At 40.7% G+C, this 22808-nt stretch overlaps 1 protein-coding gene across 1 annotated transcript in view; it reads right to left on the reverse strand.

Annotated features, from left to right (window-relative positions):
• ANO2 (anoctamin 2) overlaps positions 1–22808 on the reverse strand; it is a 136635-nt gene that overhangs the window by 47138 nt on the left and 66689 nt on the right. The window contains exons 14-16 of the mRNA XM_075275073.1: positions 14865–14936; positions 2640–2711; positions 1132–1333 (exon numbers count right to left, since the gene is read on the reverse strand). Of these exons, the coding sequence (XP_075131174.1) occupies positions 1132–1333; positions 2640–2711; positions 14865–14936 (346 nt within the window). The remainder of the gene's footprint in view (positions 1–1131; positions 1334–2639; positions 2712–14864; positions 14937–22808) is intronic.

The following is a 22808-nucleotide window of genomic DNA, read 5'->3' on the forward strand; positions in this document are numbered from 1 at the left end:
GATACCTTTAAGAAGAGTATGCAACTCTCCAAGGTGTCACATCCTCAATACTAGCGTTGGGCAAATCGGCTCGGAAACAAACCAAATTCAACTTTTTGGATTAGCCTAACTAAAATGGCCACCGCTATATGATTTATGGTAAATTATTAAACTCTGGAGCTCTTCTGTGACATCATGTGCCGACAATAGGAAGACTCAGATAGGCGGATGCCGCAACAAGGCCCAAAGTTGTCCTTTAGTACTATCATATAGTGTAGGGTGTAATATACAGTGTAGGATCTCTCACTTTACTGTACGTTGTGCTTCATGCGATCATATAGTATAGGGTGTAATATATAGTATAGGATCTCTCACTTTACTGTATGTTGTGCTTCATGCGATCATATAGTATAGGGTGTAATATACAGTGTAGGATCTCTCACTTTACTGTATGTTGTGCTTCATACGATCATATAGTATAGGGTGTAATATATAGTATAGGATCTCTCACTTTACTGTATGCTGTGCTTCATGTGATCATATAGTATAGGGTGTAATATACAGTGTAGGATCTCTCACTTTACTGCATGTTGTGCTTCATGTGATCATATAGTATAGGGTGTAATATACAGTGTAGGATCTCTCACTTTACTGCATGTTGTGCTTCATACGATCATATAGTATAGGGTGTAATATATAGTATAGGATCTCTCACTTTACTGTATGCTGTGCTTCATGTGATCATATAGTATAGGGTGTAATATACAGTGTAGGATCTCTCACTTTACTGCATGTTGTGCTTCATGCGATCATATAGTATAGGGTGTAATATACAGTGTAGGATCTCTCACTTTACTGCATGTTGTGCTTCATGCGATCAGAAAGTATAGGGTGTAATATGCAGTGTAGGTTCTCTCACTTTACTGTATGTTGTGCTTCATGTGATCATATAGTATAGGGTTTAATATACAGTGTAGCATCTCTCACTTTACTGTATGTTGTATGTCTATGTTACACAGTACATGTCAGATATTTTTTGGCCTGTGATCTGTTGCGTTGCACATCTATTTGCAATTTGACAACAAATTGTACAGAACACTTCAATAATTGTAAAAATTTATGTAACATGAAATTTCGGAACTTCTCTCTCACCTATTTCCGTGAGCCATTTTGCAACCGATCCATAAATTTCGTCTAGTATGAGAATCACGACCAGGTTAATGATGACGGCCGTGGCGGTCACCGTCACCCGCACATTGGATTTGGTGTTTTCGTTTGTACTAACCGCCAACGCTGCAGCAACGGTGATCCGATAGATGATGACACCAAACACTGCTGAAAATGTAAGTGCGATCTACGGTAGAGAAGAAAACACTTTTTTGTTAGGGTTGAGCCCATCTTGAGATTTCAGGATCGTTTTTAAAATCCGATTTTCGATCATTTTCCAGCCGATCCCGATCGTGAAATTTGCTCGATCGCGATCTGATCTTTCCCGATCCTGATCGCTCATCACTATTCATGATATATGCACGGATAGGGTTGAGCCGATCTTGAGATAACCTCCGACCTCCATCCCACCGGAAAAGATCGGGATCGCTCAACCCTAGTTTTTTATCAAGATGCAAATGATCTCTTTGGAGCCTTGAAGGCATTGAAGACCCCAACGCAGATCTGAACTAAGACTAAATATCCTCCTGCATTACCGGAACTTTCTAAGGATTAGAGGCATGTTTGACAGCAATCTTGTTGACTGTTTCCAATGGCAGGAAGCATAATTGTAAATTCGCCTCTGAGTAAAATACAAACTGTAATTTTTGCGCCAACAAGGATTGGATTGCGATGTTGCCCTTCAACTCCATCGCTCATGTTAGTGAATGGAGTGGCACGTTGCGACGACTTCCAATTCCAGTTGCTATAAAATAGTTGAATATTGTTAAAAAGTTGAAAATTGCTTATGGTTGCGATATTCTTAGCTCACAATGCAAATCCAATCACTAACCCAAGTGAAGGAGTCACGGGGCAACATGGAAATCTTTCCTCATGCGACGGAAGTCACCATATAGCCCTAAACTAACTCGGGAACAGTGCAAAATAAATAGTATAATGTACTGAGAAAGTGACAACTATAGAGAATATATGTAGATATATATCACATGTAGAATTACACTATGGGAAGAATATGCAAATCTGTCTTCCATGATGTCATTAGAAAGTCAGGTGCCTCAGTGTTGCAAACCAATAGAGGGCGCTCACTGGAATGTGCAAGCCTGTCTTCCCTGATGTAATTAGGAAGACAGAATCACAGTGAACTAGCCCAATAAAGGCTGCTCCCTTTAACATCCAAGAGGCCTTTGTTTTGCAATGATGCTGGGATTATTACCAGGTATAGTCTCTCAACCAAAGACGGCCGTTTCGATGTTATTGCATCTCGTCAGCCCGGTGTAGAGAAAACTAACTTGGTAGAGGTGAGAGGCTTAGACAGGGTAAGGGGGGTGTCGTGACTCCTTATGGTGGTCTCTCCCCAAGGAGTGACGATACCCCCCTTACCATGTAGAATTACAGAATGACTAAATATAACCCTATAAACACTACAATTGGTATGTTAGTAGATGCTAGTGAGTGCCACAAATAAATTGAGCTAAAGCCTAACATTTACCTACCATAAATAAAATTGCTGCAAAATTGACTAAATATGCCGGAATTCGGTCTCTCCATGTTAATTTCTCCTTTTTCTGAAAACACAGAAGCAAATATGAAAATGTCAGTCATGTACGGTAAGAAGGACAAAGTCAAGTAATAGACAACCCAAAGCCCACCTTGCCGCACCTCCCCAACCTTATGGTATCCTCTTCAGGCCTCTCCTGGCCTCTGGTTGATGTCACTTATCCCAAGGTCACCACTGTGGCCTGTGATTGGGCCTTAGCTGTCACATGGGGTGTACTGACCCAGCCAAAGGCTGGTAGAGGCCTCAAGAGGATGCCCTAAGGATGCCCAGGAGAGGTGTGGAAGGTGGGCCTCAACTATACACTGGGCTTATGAAAGGTCTGTAGAGTAGAATAGTATTTCATGGGTAGCATAGGGTTTGGGATTGGGTCAAACCTGAAATTTTTTTAAAAAATTGTCCTCCACCGGTTTCAGTTTGAAAATGAAGGACAGCCAATGGACCTCATTATAGTCAATGGGTTCTGTCGGTCCATCTGTGTTAGCGGTCCATCTCTGTTGTTTGGATCCACTTATGGACCAGAACAACGAAAATGTGATGCCAGTGTACAACTAGTGTCATGCTTGAAAACAATCCCAAAATTGCTGGGAATTGTTATGAATATTAGAAAATTTGGGACAAATCCAGTTCAAACGATTCACTCATCTCTAATATAAGGATGTCTCATTGCTGCAGGAGCCCCTAGTGATCAGCTGTGATCAGTGACTTAATCAGGTATCAAGTGTCTGATTTTCCAGCAGCGCCTCCGCAGGAAATAGGAGGTATTGCGCAATTGCCATTAAAATCAATAGACATGTTGAGCGTTCCAGGGTGAGAGACGTTCTCTGAAGTAACTGGAGGTCACACCTCCTCTGAGGTCCCAGTTAAGATGGTTATGTCTATAGTACATGTCTATGATATCTGGCTTCTCTAATATACACTTGTTGTGGAATGCGGTATATTACATTCCAGAGCGGCTATACGTCCTCAGTAATTTATAAGCTCTGCGCCGGGTTTACCATAACTTACAGATTGTTCACCGCAGAGTATGACTTCATTCCAGGCGAACATGTGCATGTTTTATGACTATTGTATGTATCTGTGGCATATTAAGAACTTGTCGATTCTTGGGGGAATCATTTTATTTTTCAATGGAGAACTGAAGGTCAATGATACATCTACAGCTTAACTATCTCAGTGCCGAAAACTATTCGCTCTGTATCTTCAAGAGCAAAGAAAAAAAAAGAAAAAAAAAAACAACCGCCATGCGGTGCCAATATTATCTCGGAACAATGTCAGCTGCAAGGAAAATTAGAGCTAATTGTTGAAAGGATGTCCGCCTTATTAATGTGCGATCTGAAATGAACCATGGCTTCTTAGGAAGAGGATTGTGACTCACCCCGCCGAACCTAAGAATATTCTGCCAATTCTGTTGTGAGTCACGGCACATTGTCTTGGATTGATGTGAAATATGAAATTTATAATGTAATGCACAGTATTGCATAATTTCACATTTTTTCTGCTAAAATTGTGCGCCTTTTATACATGAACCTTACGTTACATATTGAGATAACATCATAGATAGATAGATAGATAGATAGATAGATAGATAGATGATTGATAGATAGATAGATAGATAGATAGATAGATATGAGATAGATAGATAGATAGATAGATAGATAGATAGATAGATAGATAGATAGGAGATAGATAATAGATAGATAGATATGAGAGATAGATAGATAGATAGATAGATAGGAGATAGATAGATAGATAGATAGATAGATAGATAGATAGATAGGAGATAGATAGATAGATAGATAGATAGATAGGAGATAGATAATAGATAGATAGATAGATAGATAGATAGATAGATAGATAGATAGATAGATGGTAGAAGATAGATCAATAGATACGAGGTAGATGATAGATAGATAGATAGATAGATAGATAGATAGATAGATAGATAGATAGATAGATAGATAGACTTTGATGCATTCATGTCCGTTGTTCCATTCAAATGCGGGACACTGGATCCCAATTTTTCTTCTAGCAGAGAACCATGGATTGGTGATAAGTCGTGATTCTGGTAACACCCCATTATAGAGGACCTTTGACCACCTGCAAAAAACTCCAGCTCTATATCCTTTAATAGGCACTACTCCACTGATGATGTCACAGTTGGATTTTTCCCTTTAGCCCCCACCATTCCTGAGCAATCACTGCTATTAGTTTGGTGTCTGATATGATAATTTGGCTACTGTAAAGTGATTGTTGTCAGGCAAGAGGGTGTGATTCAGAGCTCCGCCACCATCCAATCAGAAGTTCAGAATCACGCCCTTCTGACTGTTCCTGCCTGACACCACCCACTTGACAATAGAGAACCAGAGCTAAATCCACTGATTGCTCAGGAACGGTGAGGACTATAGAGAATATTCCAGCTACAGCAGAATCAGTGGAAATGTGGCTATTAAAGGATGCAAGGGTTCCCTTTAAGTGTTTTCTCTAACACTTTATGGTAATCTAAGTACAGCAGAACTGAAGGAGGTTCGGGAGAGTCTGAGAGTGTCCTTACATGTTGTAGTAGGGTATTAGAGGAAAGAACTATACGTGCCTGCAGATGTGGCGACGTAGTACAGAGCTCTATAATGCTTCATCCTACACACTGTGTGACTGCGTGTCACATGCTGAGCCGCCTTACAGAGATGTATAAGACAATGTCTGACCCCAATCATGAAATTGCGACATCTACAGCATGCAATTTAAGAAATGCCATCATTTTATTGTCATCATCACCATGAAAGATGGATCTGACCTTGTAAGCCGTGACTTTCACCATTACTGGGAGGAATGCAAGGAAATGTTCAATTTTCATTAAGTTGATCAAGAAAGATATATGAGATAGATACAAAGAGATATTTGTAGAATAGAAAGACATAGATAGATGATAGATAGATAGATAGATAGATAGATAGGAGATAGATAGATAGATAGATAGATAGATAGATAGATAGATAGATAGATAGGAGATAGATAAGGATAGATAGATGATAGATAGATAGATAGATAGATAGATAGATAGATAGATAGATAGATAGATAGATAGATGATAGATAGATAGATAGGAGATAGATAGATAGATATATATTAGATAGATAGATAGATAGATAGATAGATAGATATTAGATAGATAGATAGATAGATAGATAGATAGATAGATAGGAGATAGATAGATAGATAGATAGATAGATAGATAGATAGATAAGGATAGATAGATGATAGATAGATAGATAGATAGATAGATAGATAGATAGATAGATAGATAGGAGATACATAGATATTAGATAGATAGATAGATAGATAGATAGATAGGAGATAGATAGATACATAGATAGATAGATAGATAGATAGATAGATAGATAGGAGATAGATAGATAGATAGATAGATAGATAGATAAATAGATAGATAAATAGATAGATAGATAGATAGATAGATAGATAGATAGATAGTTGTCTATACATTCACCCACACATCATTAATAAAATGTTTTCTAATAGGATCCTATACAATCCCCCCTATACGTCACACAGTAGTAGTGTATGTGCACATATAGCTGCCTCGTGTCCGCTGTCGCTCAGTAGTATACCGCTCTATACCATAAAACATAAATAATAAGGAAAAAAGTCAATGCAAATTATAAATGTGCAATAAATACCATGTGCGGCCTAAAGTCCCCAAACAATCTATCGACCACTAACACACTGATCCCATAAAAACAAATACACATGTTCCAAATCAGAAGATCTAATAAGCAGCGGTGACAGAAGCGTCTGGAGAGGGAAACAGAAATATACTATGTCACAGATGAGAGCGGGTGCCCTATAATAAGAAATACCGCCTCACCGCCATCAGAAGCACACATCACTGCTACTATGCGGTACCTTGTGTTGGCAAACCCCTCTCCTGGTGTGCTGCCAAACAGTCCATCTAAGTCCACCTTGGTCTCTATATAGGAATCCTATATACAGAGCCCATACCATGAGGACAATGTTGTGCTCCTATGACTCTCAATCTGGTGCAAAACTACAATTCCCAACATCACTTGACAGCCTCCGACCCCCCCAAGAGGAGCCTCTGCCGATCTCCCGCCGGGCTATGACCAGGTGACTTGTGCTGCTATAATACATCTTATCGGAGACGTCCATCTGGCACTTTCTGATACTTTGACTCCTTATTTTACAATACATCACTTCTCCATCTCCGGACCTCGTCGCGAGGCTGCGCTGTCAGACATTTCCTGGATGGGAACGTCTACAAGGTCAATGCTTCCTTGGGGGCTGGAGGATGAGGGGGCTTGAACTTTCGGTCACTTAGTAGCACCAAGGGGACACATTTGTGTCTTACGGTGTAGGAAGTTGTACCAAGTATATCTCATATCCAGAAACATCACTATTCTAGATATAAAGTATCTAGACTGACCTCATATGGCAATGCTATAAAGAAATGGTGGTCAACATGTATAGGGTGGCTATGTGCGGCAATGGTATGGAGACACTGGAGCTGACAATGTTATGGGGTACTGTAGCTGGATATGGGGCACAAGCACTATTATAGAGGTACTGCTACTGACAATGTGGCTGGTATTATTATGGGGCTCCGGCACTATTATAGAGGTACTACTACTGACAATGTGGCTAGTATTATTATGGGGCACTGTGGCTGGTATTATTATAGGGCTCTGGCACTATTATAGAGGTACTGCTACTGACAATGTGGCTGGTATTATTATGGGGCTCCGGCACTATTATAGAGGTACTGCTACTGACAATGTGGCTGGTATTATTATGGGGCTCTGGCACTATTATAGAGGTACTGCTACTGACAATGTGGCTGGTATTATTATGGGGCTCCGGCACTATTATAGAGGTACTGCTACTGACAATGTAGCTAGTATTATTATGGGGCACTGTGGCTGGTATTATTATGGGGCTCCGGCACTATTATAGAGGTACTACTACTGACAATGTGGCTGGTATTATTATGGGGCTCCGGCACTATTATAGAGGTACTGCTACTGACAATGTGGCTGGTATTATTATGGGGCTCCGGTACTATTATAGAGGCACTGCTACTGACAATGTGGCTGACATTATTATGGGGCACTGTGGCTGGAATTATTATGGGGCTCCGGCACTATTATAGAGGTACTGCTACTGACAATATAGCTAGTATTATTATGGGGCACTGTGGCTGGTTATGGGGCACAAGCACTATTATAGAGGCACTGCTACTGACAATGTGGTTAGTATTATTAAGGGGCACTGTGGCTGGTATTATTATGGGGCTCCGGCACTATTATAGAGGCACTGCTACTGACAATATGGCTGACATTATTATGGGGTACTGTGGCTGGATATTGGGCACTAGCATTATTATAGAGGTACTGCTACTGACAATGTAGCTGGCAGTATTATGGGGCACTGTGGCATTATTATGGGGCTCTAGCACTACTATAGAGGCACTGCTACTGACATCGTGGTTGGCACTGTTATGGGGTTACTGTGGCTGGCATAATTATGGGGTTACTCTGGTTGGCACTGTTATGGGGATACTGTGGCTGGCATTATTATGGGTTACTCTGGTTGGCACTGTTATTGGGATGCTGTAACTCTAACTGTGATGGAGACCATATAGATGAAACGGTACCAGGCACCATTATGGGGTCACTGTCTAGAATTATCATAGAAAACATCAAACTGATACAGTACTTAGCACCGAACTGATATGGCTGGCAAAGATGAGTCAGCGGTGTAATCTATGAAGGTGTTATCTTCTATTGTAACCCTGTCTGTGACGTAAATGAGGAGACTGCTGCATAGAAAACTACTACAGAATTGGCAAGTGTCAGTCTATTATTAGGCTTGGTGGGCAGAATAAAAATTGAAGGATGTAGGACTTTAAAAAACAGATAGATAGATAGATAGATAGATAGATAGATAGATAGATAGATAGATACATAGATAGACATGAGATAGATAGATAGATAGATAGATAGATAGATAGATATGAGATAGATAGATAGATAGATAGATAGATAGGAGATGGATGGATAGATAGATAGATAGATAGATAGATAGATAGATAGGAGAAATATAGATAGATAGATAGATAGATAGATAGATAGATAGGAGATAGATAGATAGATAGATAGATAGATAGATAGATAGGAGATAGATAGATAGATAGATAGATAGGAGAAATATAGATAGATAGATAGATAGATAGATAGATAGATAGGAGATAGATAGATAGATAGATAGATAGATAGATAGATAGGAGATAGATAGATAGATAGATAGATAGATAGATAGGAGATAGATAGATAGATATGAGATAGATAGATAGATAGATAGATAGATAGATAGATAGATATATAGATAGGAGATAGATAGATAGATAGATAGATAGATAGGAGATAGATAGATAGATAGAAGATAGATAGATAGATAGATAGATAGATAGATAGATAGATAGATATGAGATAGATAGATAGATAGATATGAGATAGATAGATAGATAGATAGATAGATAGATAGATAGGAGATAGATAGATAGATAGATAGATAGATAGATAGATAGATAGATAGGAGATAGATAGATAGATAGATAGATAGATAGATAGATAGATATGAGATAGATAGATAGATAGATAGATAGATAGATAGGAGATAGATAGATAGATAGATAGATAGATAGATAGATAATAGATAGATAGAAGATAGATAGATATGAGATAGATAGATAGATAGATATGAAAAATTAAAAATAAAATCAAATATTCCCAGTTTGTGTCTATGATAAAAATCTTAGCAAATTTGCCACGTGAAGCCAAGTGATGTTGGACTATGTTTGGTTAAGGGACAGACCACCGGGGGTGCGAGAGCTGGTGAGGTCAGGCCCGATAGTCTGTGACATAGAAACAATAAACAGAGACGTATAACACAATGTGCACAAAAGACCCTCAAATGTGCGCGAAAAAATAAAGATATAATTTCCGTGTTGTGTTTTCTTAGTTTGAACCTCCTGTGAGAGAAGCTCGGCCTACAGGCTCAGGACAACACTTCCTGGAAAATCTTTGGTTAATTTTTTATAAATTTTACAATTTTTTTATAGTCAATGGGATCCATCTTGAAATGGACCTTAAATCTGAGAGCTGCCCTAAACAGAAATTGCCACTTTTTTAACACCTGAATCAGCATCAATTTGTATTTCCCATAAAAATAAAGCGTTTACTGGCTCCCTCTGTTATTCCTCCTGGAAACGTCTTACCATTTCCTTTGTCAAAAGGGCGTGTCCCTGCATGTAGAGACGCTCTCACTTGGTAGAGGGAATGGTAGCACCCAGTTGTCAATTGATTCATATATTTCTCAGAGGAATAACAGAGGAACCACACAATGAAAAGGTCTAAGACGACCCTCTAGAATGATTATTATATGGTATATAGGTGTCAATCACTGAGTAGAGATAGGAGTCAATCACTGAGTAGAGATAGGTGTCAATCACTGAGTAGAGATAGGAGTCAATCACTGAGTAGAGATAGGTGACAATCACTGAGTAGAGATAAGTGTCAATCACTGAGTAGAGATAGGAGTCAATCACTGAGTAGAGATAGGCGTCAATCACTGAGTAGAGATAAGTGTCAATCACTGAGTAGAGATAGGTATCAATCACTGAGTAGAGATAGGTATCAATCACTGAGTAGAGATAGGCGTCAATCACTGAGTAGAGATAAGTGTCAATCACTGAGTAGAGATAAGTGTCAATCACTGAGTAGAGATAGGTATCAATCACTGAGAAGAGATAGGTATCAATCACTGAGTAGAGATAGGCGTCAATCACTGAGTAGAGATAGGTATCAATCACTGAGTAGAGATAGGTATCAATCACTGAGTAGAGATAGGTATCAATCACTGAGAAGAGATAGGTGTCAATCACTGAGTAGAGATAAGTGTCAATCACTGAGTAGAGATAGGTATCAATCACTGAGAAGAGATAGGTATCAATCACTGAGTAGAGATAGGCGTCAATCACTGAGTAGAGATAGGTATCAATCACTGAGTAGAGATAGGTATCAATCACTGAGAAGAGATAGGTGTCAATCACTGAGTAGAGATAAGTGTCAATCACTGAGTAGAGATAGGTATCAATCACTGAGTAGAGATAGGTATCAATCACTGAGAAGAGATAGGTGTCAATCACTGAGTAGAGATAAGTGTCAATCACTGAGTAGAGATAGGTATCAATCACTGAGAAGAGATAGGTATCAATCACTGAGTAGAGATAGGCGTCAATCACTGAGTAGAGATAGGTATCAATCACTGAGTAGAGATAGGTATCAATCACTGAGTAGAGATAGGTATCAATCACTGAGAAGAGATAGGTGTCAATCACTGAGTAGAGATAAGTGTCAATCACTGAGTAGAGATAGGCGTCAATCACTGAGTAGAGATAGATGTCAATCACTGAGAAGAGATAGGTGTCAATCACTGAGTAGAGATAGATGTCAATCACTGAGAAGAGATAGGTGTCAATCACTGAGTAGAGATAGGTGTCAATCACTGAGTAGAGATAGGTATCAATCACTGAGAAGAGATAGGTGTCAATCACTGAGAAGAGATAGGTGTCAATCACTGAGTAGAGATAGGAGTCAATCACTGAGTAGAGATAGGTGTCAATCACTGAGTAGAGATAGGTATCAATCACTGAGAAGAGATAGGTATCAATCACTGAGTAGGACCACCCACTGGACTCCTTAGCTGATAAAAAGTAGAAAATCTACTGAATTTTATCCCACCAAACTATACTGTATATCAATCCACTCACCGAATCCTACTCTATAAACTTCAGCCTGAAGATCCAACTACATTGAACATGACGGGTTCCCTTACAGAGAGTCTGTCAGAGGGGAGCCGAACTACTTGTGACCATCAGATGGCAACTCTGACCTATCAGGCCCCGCCTCCAGTGCACCATAAAAAGACGCCTATCTCTGGATTGCTCCATCAGGTATGATTTTTCTCCCATTAAAAGCCCCCACTAGACCCTGTTATTGCTTTGGGGGGACATTTTAGCCCCGACGCGAAGTGACAGCTCGAAACGGCCCATGTATCTTCTCCCGTATTATCCATTCCCAGTAAACTTTCCCAGCTTTGACTTTTTGTGTTTTCTGTGTGTGGCGTAGTTTCCCTTTAATTCCAAGTTATGGAAAGTTGAATGCTTGCCTTAGGGGCTCAATACAATATTAAATTCACACCACGCAGCTTAGGATGAGGCCTGACTAACACCTGATCAATTATTAAGCAAAAGTAGTCACCACGCCAGCGCTATACAATACGAACACGGAAAAAAAAATATTATACAGTGTTGGCCCACATGACTTTTGTAGCACTTGATATTTTAAGACTCCATTGTACAAGATGCAAAGTGGCAAAAAATTTTCCCGGAAACTTTAATGACGACAACGCGTTGGGCCCAACTTGTAAAACCTGGGAAGGATAACGTTATATCAACTTGTACGGGAAGCAAATTCCATTGAATTTTTTTTTTTAATATAAATCAAATTTTTGATTTTTTTTTCAAAAACATCATCCACTAAGACATTCCTGACCGCACGTACGAGAATTTTCCACGTCCTACGCGAGTCCCTTTAGAGCTTAATCCTATTTTTTAATAGGAAATGTTATTTGGCGATACGGATACGGAGATAATACCCCGGCCTTTGTCAATGCCCCTCTTGGGTAAAAAAGTTACACTTCCCCACATGTCTGGAAATGGATGGCGTCCCGCAATGATGACATCATATTGAATCAACACTGATCGCTCTCATAGGCTACCAGATGTCTCTGGACCGTAAAGGAAACCTGAGCAGGCCTGAATGTTTTTTATTTTATTTTTTATTTTTATTTTTTTTATTTATTTTTTTTACTACGCCCTCATTTAAATCTTGGACCCTGGAAACATGTTTCATAAAGGAAGGGAGAAAAGTAAATATCCCAGACTCGGGGTTGTAAATTTCTTTCTATAGCCATGTGTACAGTAACTGAAGATCTGGATTTATCGGGTAACTTAATATTCCATCCTGTGCTCGTAGAATACTGGGCAAGCGAGATCCTGGATATTGTTCTCATTTGTTACAGGGTTTCTTTTGTGCTCGGAATTTGGAATTGTTACATTTCAATATTCAAGGGTATTATGTTATATGTAGTGCAAGTAATGTCTATAAAAATACTTTTTTTTTTTTTTTTTTTTTTTTTTTTTTTGGGGGGGTTAAAAAAAATCCTTCAATCATTACAGAGTCCGAAACTATTCCTTACTTTACAATGATACCTCATAGAAAAAATTGTTTCTCTTTATTTTTCCTTTTTGCACTATTTCTGTTTTATTGTTTATAGGGTGATATGCTGGGTCTGGTGAGGCTAACCTATCTATCTGCAGGGCTGGGGTGATATGCTGGGGTCTGGTGACAGTAACCTATCTATCTGCAGGGCTGGGGTGATATGCTGGTTCTGGTGACACTAACCTATCTATCTGCAGGGCTGGGGTGATATGCTGGTTCTGGTGACAGTAACCTATCTATCTGCAGGGCTGGGGTGATATGCTGGTTCTGGTGACACTAACCTATCTATCTGCAGGCCTGGGGTGATATGCTGGTTCTGGTGACACTAACCTATCTATCTGCAGGCCTGGGGTGATATGCTGGTTCTGGTGACACTAACCTATCTATCTGCAGGGCTGGGGTGATATACTGGGGTCTGGTGACAGTAACCTATCTATCTGCAGGGCTGGGGTGATATGCTGGTTCTGGTGACACTCACCTATCTATCTGCAGGGCTGGGGTGATATGCTGGTTCTGGTGACAGTAACCTATCTATCTGCAGGGCTGGGGTGATATGCTGGTTCTGGTGACACTAACCTATCTGTCTGCAAGGCTGGGGTGATATGCTGGTTCTGGTGACACTAACCTATCTATCTGCAGGGCTGGGGTGATATGCTGGATCTGGTGACACTAACCTATCTATCTGCAGGACTGGGGTGATATGCTGGTTCTGGTGACAGTAACCTATCTATCTGCAGGGCTGGGGTGATACACTGGGTCTGGTAACACTAACCGATCTATCTGCAGGGCTGGGGTGATATCCTGGTTCTGGTGACACTAACCTATCTATCTGCAGGGCTGGGGTGATATGCTAGTTCTGGTAACACTAACCTTTCTATCTGCAGGGCTCGGGTGATATGCTGGTTCTGGTGACAGTAACCTATCTATCTGCAGGGCTGGGGTGATATGCTGGGTCTGGTGACAGTAACCTATCTATCTGCAGGGCTGGGGTGATATGCTGATTCTGGTGATTCTAACCTATCTATCTGCAGGACTGGGGTGATATGCTGGGTCTGGTGACACTCACATATCTATCTGCATGGCTGGGGTGATATGCTGGGTCTGGTGACAGTAACCTATCTATCTGCAGGGCTGGGGTGATATGCTGGTTCTGGTGACACTAACCTATCTATCTGCAGGACTGGGGTGATATGTTGGGTCTGGTGACACTAACCTATCTATCTGCAGGGCTGGGGTGATATGCTGGGTCTGGTGACAGTAACCTATCTATCTGCAGGGCGGGGGTGATATGCTGGTGCTGGTGACAGTAACCTATCTATCTGCAGGACTGGGGTGATATGCTGGTTCTGGTGACAGTAACCTATCTATCTGCAGGGCGGGGGTGATATGCTGGTGCTGGTGACACTAACCTATCTATCTGCAGGACTGGGGTGATATGCTGGTTTCGGTGACAGTAACCTATCTATCTGCAGGGCTGGGGTGATATGCTGGTTCTGGTGACAGTAACCTATCTATCTGCAGAGCTGGGGTGATATGCTGGTTCTGGTGACACTAACCTATCTAATCTGCAGGGCTGGGGTGATATGCTGGTTCTGGTGACACTAACCTATCTATCTGCAGAGCTGGGGTGATATGCTGGTTCTGGTGACACTAACCTATCTATCTGCAGGGCTGGGGTGATATGCAGGTTCGTATCCAACACAGAACTTTTTTGTTTGTTTAAATGAAATTTTTGTAACAAGTAGAACACATGGCTTCCAATGCCAGTTCCGATATAAATCTCTTACCCCGGTTTTCCAGGCTTTGGACTTCTCCTTCATTAAGAGCAGTTTGGTTTCGTATTCCGGCCGCGGATGCTCCTATACAATAGAAAAGAACACAGGAGACGATATTAGATTTTATCCTCTTTTTACGTTGCCGACGTCAAACACGACCAGCAGAGGACAATACACCGAGTCACAATGGAGAACTTGTGTTTTTTTTTTTAAACCATAGGACACGATTCAACACAGTCACTAGAATTGGAGGGATCAAACACGTGAGGACACGCAAAGGTCTAACAAAAGGGAAACAGGTCAAACCTTTATACGCTCCTTGGTGCATATTTGATGGTGAAAAGGGAGAAAAGACACATTATAAATACACGCTAAGCAGAAAAGGTTCAAGAATTTTTTTTTAATTTTTTTTTTTTAACTCGAAACCTTAAGGAACATAGAATAGACAGAAAGAGTAAAGATTAGTAAATTCACTGTGATATTAATACCGTAATGTGACATATAAAAATACTAAACTGTATTCACATGTACAAGATTTAAAAACGTATTTTTGCACTTTTTTGTAAAAAAAAAAATTCAGTGTTGTTTTTGCTTTCTATCGGGATTGATTGAACTTTTTGTATGTCCACGAGATGTTCTGATGTTTTATACAAAAGGCGAGGTTAAAGGGGATGTCCTCATAATGGACACTTATCCCGATATCCACAAGACAGGAGAGAAGTGTCCGATCACCGATTCTCCCCCGATGGGTGACCGAAAGCGCCCCCTAAAAGCTTTTTGTAAATGGAAATCCAGTGTACTTGTGTGACCAACGCTCCATTCCCTTAGCAATGAATGGCGTGCTCCTGATCACTGGAGAACTGGCGATCGGATCCTCAGCGATCTCCTGTCCTGTTCATATGGGATAAGTGGCCATTATGGCACCTCCCCTTTAAGCTTAAGGCTACATGTGTTTTTAGTGTTGCACATTTTGTTGTTCTTTTTTTTGAGCCAAGACCAATGGGTTTTAAGGGCAGATATATTGACGACGTATTTTTACCTAGTGAATGGGGCTGAGTTGCAATACCAAGCACAGCCCCTATGCAATTTACAGCGCTGTGCTTGGTATTCAGTGAAGAGGCCGAAGCATGCCAGAATCTTTGGTTGGTCTCCAGTTTCCCTCTACCATTCTGATATTGTTGACCAATGCTAATGATATTTGTAGAAAGGTAAGATCTGCAACTCTTGCTCGTAGTAAAAAATAACTTTTATTTTTTCATTTTAAAAATGGTAAAGACACCATAACACACAGGTGAAAAAGATTGGAAAATACATTAAAGTGAAATAAAAAGCGCAGTAACTACATATTTGGCTGACTGACGCGTTTCGAGACACAAAAAAGTCTCTTAATCATAGCCTTGTGAATGCCAAAATGGTGAACTGTGGAGGATAGTGAGCTGCAGGGGTGGCGAGATGTGGAGGATGGTAAGCTGTGGGTTGTAGGATGGTGATGTAAATTAGGGTCTACTAGCCAAGTGGTCGGTAACACTGGTGTCTTTGAGGGAGGGTACTCGATATGCTCTATGTCATACAACTTTACCGCCCACTTGGCTATTAGACCCTAATTTACATCAACACAAAAAAGGCCTATATCTTAGTAATAGTTGAACGAATTCAGACAAGCATAACACCGAAATGCTCAAGGTGACAGCGCTGATCAGATGAGAGAGGTCATTAGACTTTTCAGACTTGGTGAAAGGTCTTCTTTAAGTAAAGTTTACCTAGACACACTGCAAACTCCACTGATTCTGACGCAGTTAGAATTTTGTCTCTAGCCCCCATCATTCCTGAGCAATCAGTGTAGTTAGTTTCAGCACAATAACACTCTCTACTATCAGGTGGGCGGTCCCTTTTTGTCTGTTGTAGTCTAGCACCACCCACTTCACTGGGGAGAATCTAGTTAGGACAATTAGGTGCTGAAACTATCATCAAAGATTGCTCAGGAACGGTGGGGGTTAGAGAAAAAATTCCAACTGTGCTGTAATCAGTTGACGGGCGCCTATTGAAGGGTGCAATGGACTGGAGTTAGTGGAGGTGATAGAAGTTGCTCCTTAAAGGGATTCTGAGAATATGAAGGCAAACCATTTCATTTTTGGAAGTGTTGACTGTCTAGCACTGCAATGGGGACTTGCCAAAGCAGATGATATACCTCTGCAAGTAACCCACCACCCAATTTAGTATATCCTTTAGTATCAATGCAAAGGTGTTATTATATAACAAATAAAGACACATCTTGCTATTACTTTATAGAATTTCAGCTTTTCCACTGCGGTGTCTTTAGCGGTCTCCGCCCCTGGACCGAAACACGCTGGGTTTGTTGATATAAACAGACCCCCCTCATAAAGCTGTTGCATGTTTCCACGTGAAAGGGACATGAAAATCTATTGAAACTTGTTTTCTGCTCATAAATAAGGGAATAGTCCTTTTTGAAGAGACGTCCCGGGGCACTGTACCATGTGCACCTTTAATAATTGATCGCGGCAAACAAAAGCTCATTGAGAACTCATTAATATTAACGTAAAACTAAAACCTCATATAATGTCACTCAGGTGGGTTTGTTCTACATAACCAGATTAAAGGTACAATAATGACTACACCAAGGGCAATATTCCCACCCGGTTATGTAATATACTTACCTGGAAACTATAATTGGGCTTGTTCAGCAAAGTTGAGTAACAACTAGGCTGATTTGTACAAACTGGAGCCCCTCGTAGACTTTAGCTTCATATAAGCCAGTCCTGAAGATTTTAATGGGACCAGTGTCAGACTGAGGTTCCATGGGCCCATGAGATAAAATGACTCTGAGGGCCCATTGTCCAACAATCCTTAAGAAATAGATAAATTTTAGGTGTTTTCTACTGGACCATTATTGCTTTAGAACCTGGGCCCACCAGGGTCACATGGGTATGCTGAGTATCATGACGTCACTGGGAAAGCGCTGGACGCCCAAAAAGGCCCTGGTTCTTCCCATATTATACTCTAGGGTCTGAAGAGACCCCAGAGTATAATAATGTCACTTTCAATTTTACATAACTATATAGCTTCCTATGAGCCCTGTCAGTATTCTACACTGTGTTTTATAGATAGGTTCCTAGGAGCGCTGACAGTGTTATACACTATGTTTTATAGATAGGTTCCTAGGAGCCCTGACAGTGTTCTACACTATGTTTTATAGATAGGTTCCTAGGAGTCCTGACAGTGTCATACACTATGTTTTATAGATAGGTTCCTAGGAGCGCTGAGTGTTATACACTATGTATTATAGATAGGTTCCTAGGAGCCCTGACAGTGTTATACACTATGTATTATAGATAGGTTCCTAGGAGTCCTGACAGTGTCATACACTATGTTTTATAGATAAGTTCCTAGGAGCCCTGACAGTGTTCTACACTATGTTTTATAGATAGGTTCCTAGGAGCCCTGACAGTGTTCTACACTATGTTTTATAGATAGGTTTCTAGGAGCCCTGACAGTATTCTACACTATGTTTTATAGATAGGTTCCTAGGAGTCATGACAGTGTTGTACACTATGTTTTATAGATAGGTTCCTAGGAGTCCTGACAGTGTTGTACACTATGTTTTATAGATAGGTTCCTAGGAGTCCTGACAGTGTTCTAAAATAAGTTTTATAGGTTCCTAGGAGCCCTGACAGTGTTATACACTATGTTATATAGATAGGTTCCTAGGAGCGCTGACAGTGTTATACACTCTGTTTTATAGATAGGTTCCTAGGAGCCCTGACAGTGTCATACACTATGTTTTATAGATAGGTTCCTAGGAGCCCTGACAGTGTTCTACACTATGTATTATAGATAGGTTCCTAGGAGCCCTGACAGTGTTCTACACTATGTTTTATAGATAGGTTCCTAGGAGCCCTGACAGTGTTATACACTATGTTTTATAGATAGGTTCCTAGGAGTCCTGACAGTATTATACACTATGTTTTATAGATAGGTTCCTAGGAGCCCTGACAGTGTTATACACTATGTTTTATAGATAGGTACCTAGGAGCCCTGACAGTGTTATACACTATGTTTTATACATAGGTTCCTAGGAGCCCTGACAGTGTCATACACTATGTTTTATAGATAGGTTCCTAGGAGTCCTGACAGTGTTCTACACTATGTTTTATACATAGGTTCCTAGGAGCCCTGACAGTGTCATACACTATGTTTTATAGATAGGTTCCTAGGAGTCCTGACAGTGTCATACACTATGTTTTATAGATAGGTTCCTAGGAGCCCTGACAGTGTTATACACTATGTTATATATATAGATTCCTAGGAGCACTGACAGTATTATACACTATGTTTTATAGATAGGTTCCTTGGAGCCCTGACAGTGTTATACACTATGTTATATAGGTAGTTTCCTAGGAGCCCTGACAGTATTATACACTATGTTTTATAGATAGGTTCCTAGGAGCCCTGACAGTGTTATACACTATGTTATATAGGTAGTTTCCTAGGAGCCCTGACAGTGTTCTACATTATGTTTTATAGATAGGTTCTTATGAGCCCTGTCAGTATTCTACACTAGGTTTTATAGATCGGTTCCTAGGAGCCCTGACAGTGTTATACACTATGTTTTGTAGATAGGTTCCTAGGAGCTCTGACAGTGTTATACACTATGTTTTATAGATAGGTTCCTAGGAGCCCTGACAGTGTTCTACACTATGTTTTATAGATAGATGTATAGATAGGTCTCCTAGCTTATTAGATGACATCACAGGCTTCAAAACACTGTGGAGGTCCAATCACTTGTGCTAAAGTAGCATGATGATAGAGGTCTCAAGTGACCACAACAGTCTCCTAGGGCCTCCAAGTCCCTCCCTTTAAATTTTTGTTTGCAGATTTCACCATTTTTACTAAGTTTCAGGCACTATTTGCCATGTGTTTTAGGTCCAGTAAGTCGTAATGAGATTTATCTGGTCTAAGAATTATAAGTCAAAATATAGAAAAGCAAAATGTGTCCAAAAGCCTGAGAAAGGGCCTTCCCTGACATTGTTCACATAGGGGTCACCAGTGGTAAATTAATAGGGTTAGAAGATTAGATTGCACCTGACCCCAATGACTTTCTTCAAAGATAGTCTGCAATATCTTTCTTAAGATAGATCGCGACAAAAATACATTTATGGGAATGACTGCATGTGCCATTTCACAGCAACTACAGTAAATTGGATTCATATTGGAGGGATTAGATTTATAGGCCATGGACACTGCTGGCTGGAGTCTCCTCTTTCCCACAAAGAACAGACAAATCGAGAAGAATGGGGAATGTTGACTGGTTTCAGAGGTTCACTATTAGAAAATGTATCTTTTTTTTCCCGAAACAGCGCCATTCCTGACCATGGGTTGTATGCGGTATTGCAACTCTAGTTAAATTACATAACTAGTGACAAGCTTGTTCCTTGTTTTCTAATTCCAAAAGATGTCTTTAATCTCTTTAGGTGCGGTAAAATTTGTTTGATCTGGCATTAAAGGGGATGTCTATTAAAAAGAATCCCTTTTTTTGTTCATTATAAGTAAAACATAACCTTAGGTCAACCAGTGATCAGTTTCAATCTGGAAAAAACTATCACAGTAAGTGATTGTTTTCCATACAGCACCCCCACAGGAGGAATAAGGTATTACGCTGAAATCAAACGTTGAGTCCTCCAGTGCAAAATAATGATAATGTGGATAGGTCATCAGTATCCAACTTTATTTGGTTGTGGACAACCCCTTTAAAAGATTCAACATGCCCAATAAGATAGACTTCAAGTCCTGCCGAAGAAGGAGGATTAATCTCATTGGGCACTAGTGTGTATGGGGGGATCTTAAAGGTGTTAAAGGTCTTAAAGCCACATGATAGGAGATATGGGGAACCAAATGTAACTGATGGAGAGGAGAACAGGGGTCCGAAATTTTTCCTAAGTGCTCCATATAAATGGAGCAATGGTGTGCATGCTCTAGAGATGGATCCATTCACTTCTATGGAGTCACCAGAGCTCACCATCCCAGCAGTCCCATAAGAGTGAATGGAGAGTCCATACTTGCACACCAACGCTCTATTCACACGGAGCATTCAGGAAAATTTATGGGTCAATGGTCTTGGGATCAATGATGGATCCAGAGGTTGTAAACCCATTGATCAAACACTTAATACTGTAGACAGGACACCAGTCCCTATAGTGGGGCGAACCCTTTGAAAGTAAAGAACTTCCTAATACATTATAGTCCTTATATAATATTAACCTAATGATTTTCAAAAAATTCCAGATTATTCTTCAGATTTCTGGATTATCAAACGAGAGACTGAAAGAATTGTCACTATCTCTGAACCCGAACCCTACATGGTTCCTTACTTATGCAATACTTCTTAAGTACAGTCTGTTTTAACCCCTTATCTCCGTGACCTCAAATATAAAAATGAACAAAAACAACACTGAGGGTTTGGAGGGCGAGGCTGTAACAAATTCTGGAAGTCTCTGGGGCCGTTTTGTTTTGCAGAGATTACAAATTGCACTTGGGAGAATGTAAGAAGTTTTCCATTAAAGTCATTAAGAAGGGGCCCCTGAGGCAGTTCAGTTCACATCTCCTTCCTCCAGCTCATTGTCCCGACTTCTGAGTCATTGACACTCACTTGTCATAAAGAAGCTTTTGTCGCCTCCTATGTGTCATACCGAACATTTCCAATCACTTATATAATGTGTATCTGGGATCTGAACGGTTCAGTGTCACAAACATTAGAGGCGAAACCGTACGGAGTCTGGAGATAGGAAACGTATCGGGACCCACAAGGCTGATTGTTAGTGGAGGACTTTTAGATTTTACAGTAAGTTTTTGTACAGGAGCTTTAGAGGAAGTCCATCTGAAACCAACGTAGTCCATGTTTTCTCCTTGTGAATCAAAGACTCCATTGCAGAGATATCTCCATTTTTGATAATATCCAAATGAGCCCTTTGGAACAATGCACCAAGAAGATCATTTGCATATTGACAAAACAGCAATATTTCAATATAAGAGGCAGCAATTTATAAGTAGTAAACACAACATGATTCAGGTGACCCTAACCTATCTATCTGCAGGGCTGGGGTGATATGCTGGTTCTGGTGACAGTAACCTATCTATCTGCAGGGCTGGGGTGATATGCTGGTTCTGGTGACAGTAACCTATCTATCTGTAGGACTGGGATGATATGCTGGTTCTGGTGACACTAACCTATCTATCTGCAGGGCTGGGGTGATATACTGGCTCTGGTGACACTAACCTATCTATCTGCAGGGCTGGGGTGATATGCTGGTTATGGTGACACTAACCTATCTATCTGCAGGGCTGGGGTGATATGCTGGTTCTGGTGACACTAACCTATCTATCTGCAGGGCTGGGGTGATATGCTGGTTCTGGTGACACTAACCTATCTATCTGCAGGGCTGGGGTGATATGCTGGTTCTGGTGACACTAACCTATCTATCTACAGGGCTGGGGTGATATACTGGTTCTGGTGACACTAACCTATCTATCTGCAGGGCTGGGGTGATATGCTGGTTCTGCTGACATTAACCTATCTATCTGCAGGGCTGGGGTGATATGCTGGGTCTGGTGACACTAACCTATCTATCTGCAGGGCTGGGGTGATATGCTGGGTCTGGTGACACTAACCTATCTATCTGCAGGGCTGGGGTGATATGCTGGTTCTGGTGACAGTAACCTATCTATCTGCAGGGCTGGGGTGATATGCTGGTTCTGGTGACAGTAACCTATCTATCTGCAGGGCTGGGGTGATATGCTGGGTCTGGTGACAGTAACCTATCTATCTGCAGGGCTGGGGTGATATGCTGGTTCAGGTGACACTAACCTATCTATCTGCAGGGCTGGGGTGATATGCTGGTTCTGGTGACACTAACCTATCTATCTGCAGGGCTGGGGTGATAT

The sequence above is a fragment of the Leptodactylus fuscus genome, chromosome 5 (genome assembly GCF_031893055.1).
Source record: "Leptodactylus fuscus isolate aLepFus1 chromosome 5, aLepFus1.hap2, whole genome shotgun sequence".
In the NCBI taxonomy this organism is placed as follows: domain Eukaryota; kingdom Metazoa; phylum Chordata; class Amphibia; order Anura; family Leptodactylidae; genus Leptodactylus; species Leptodactylus fuscus.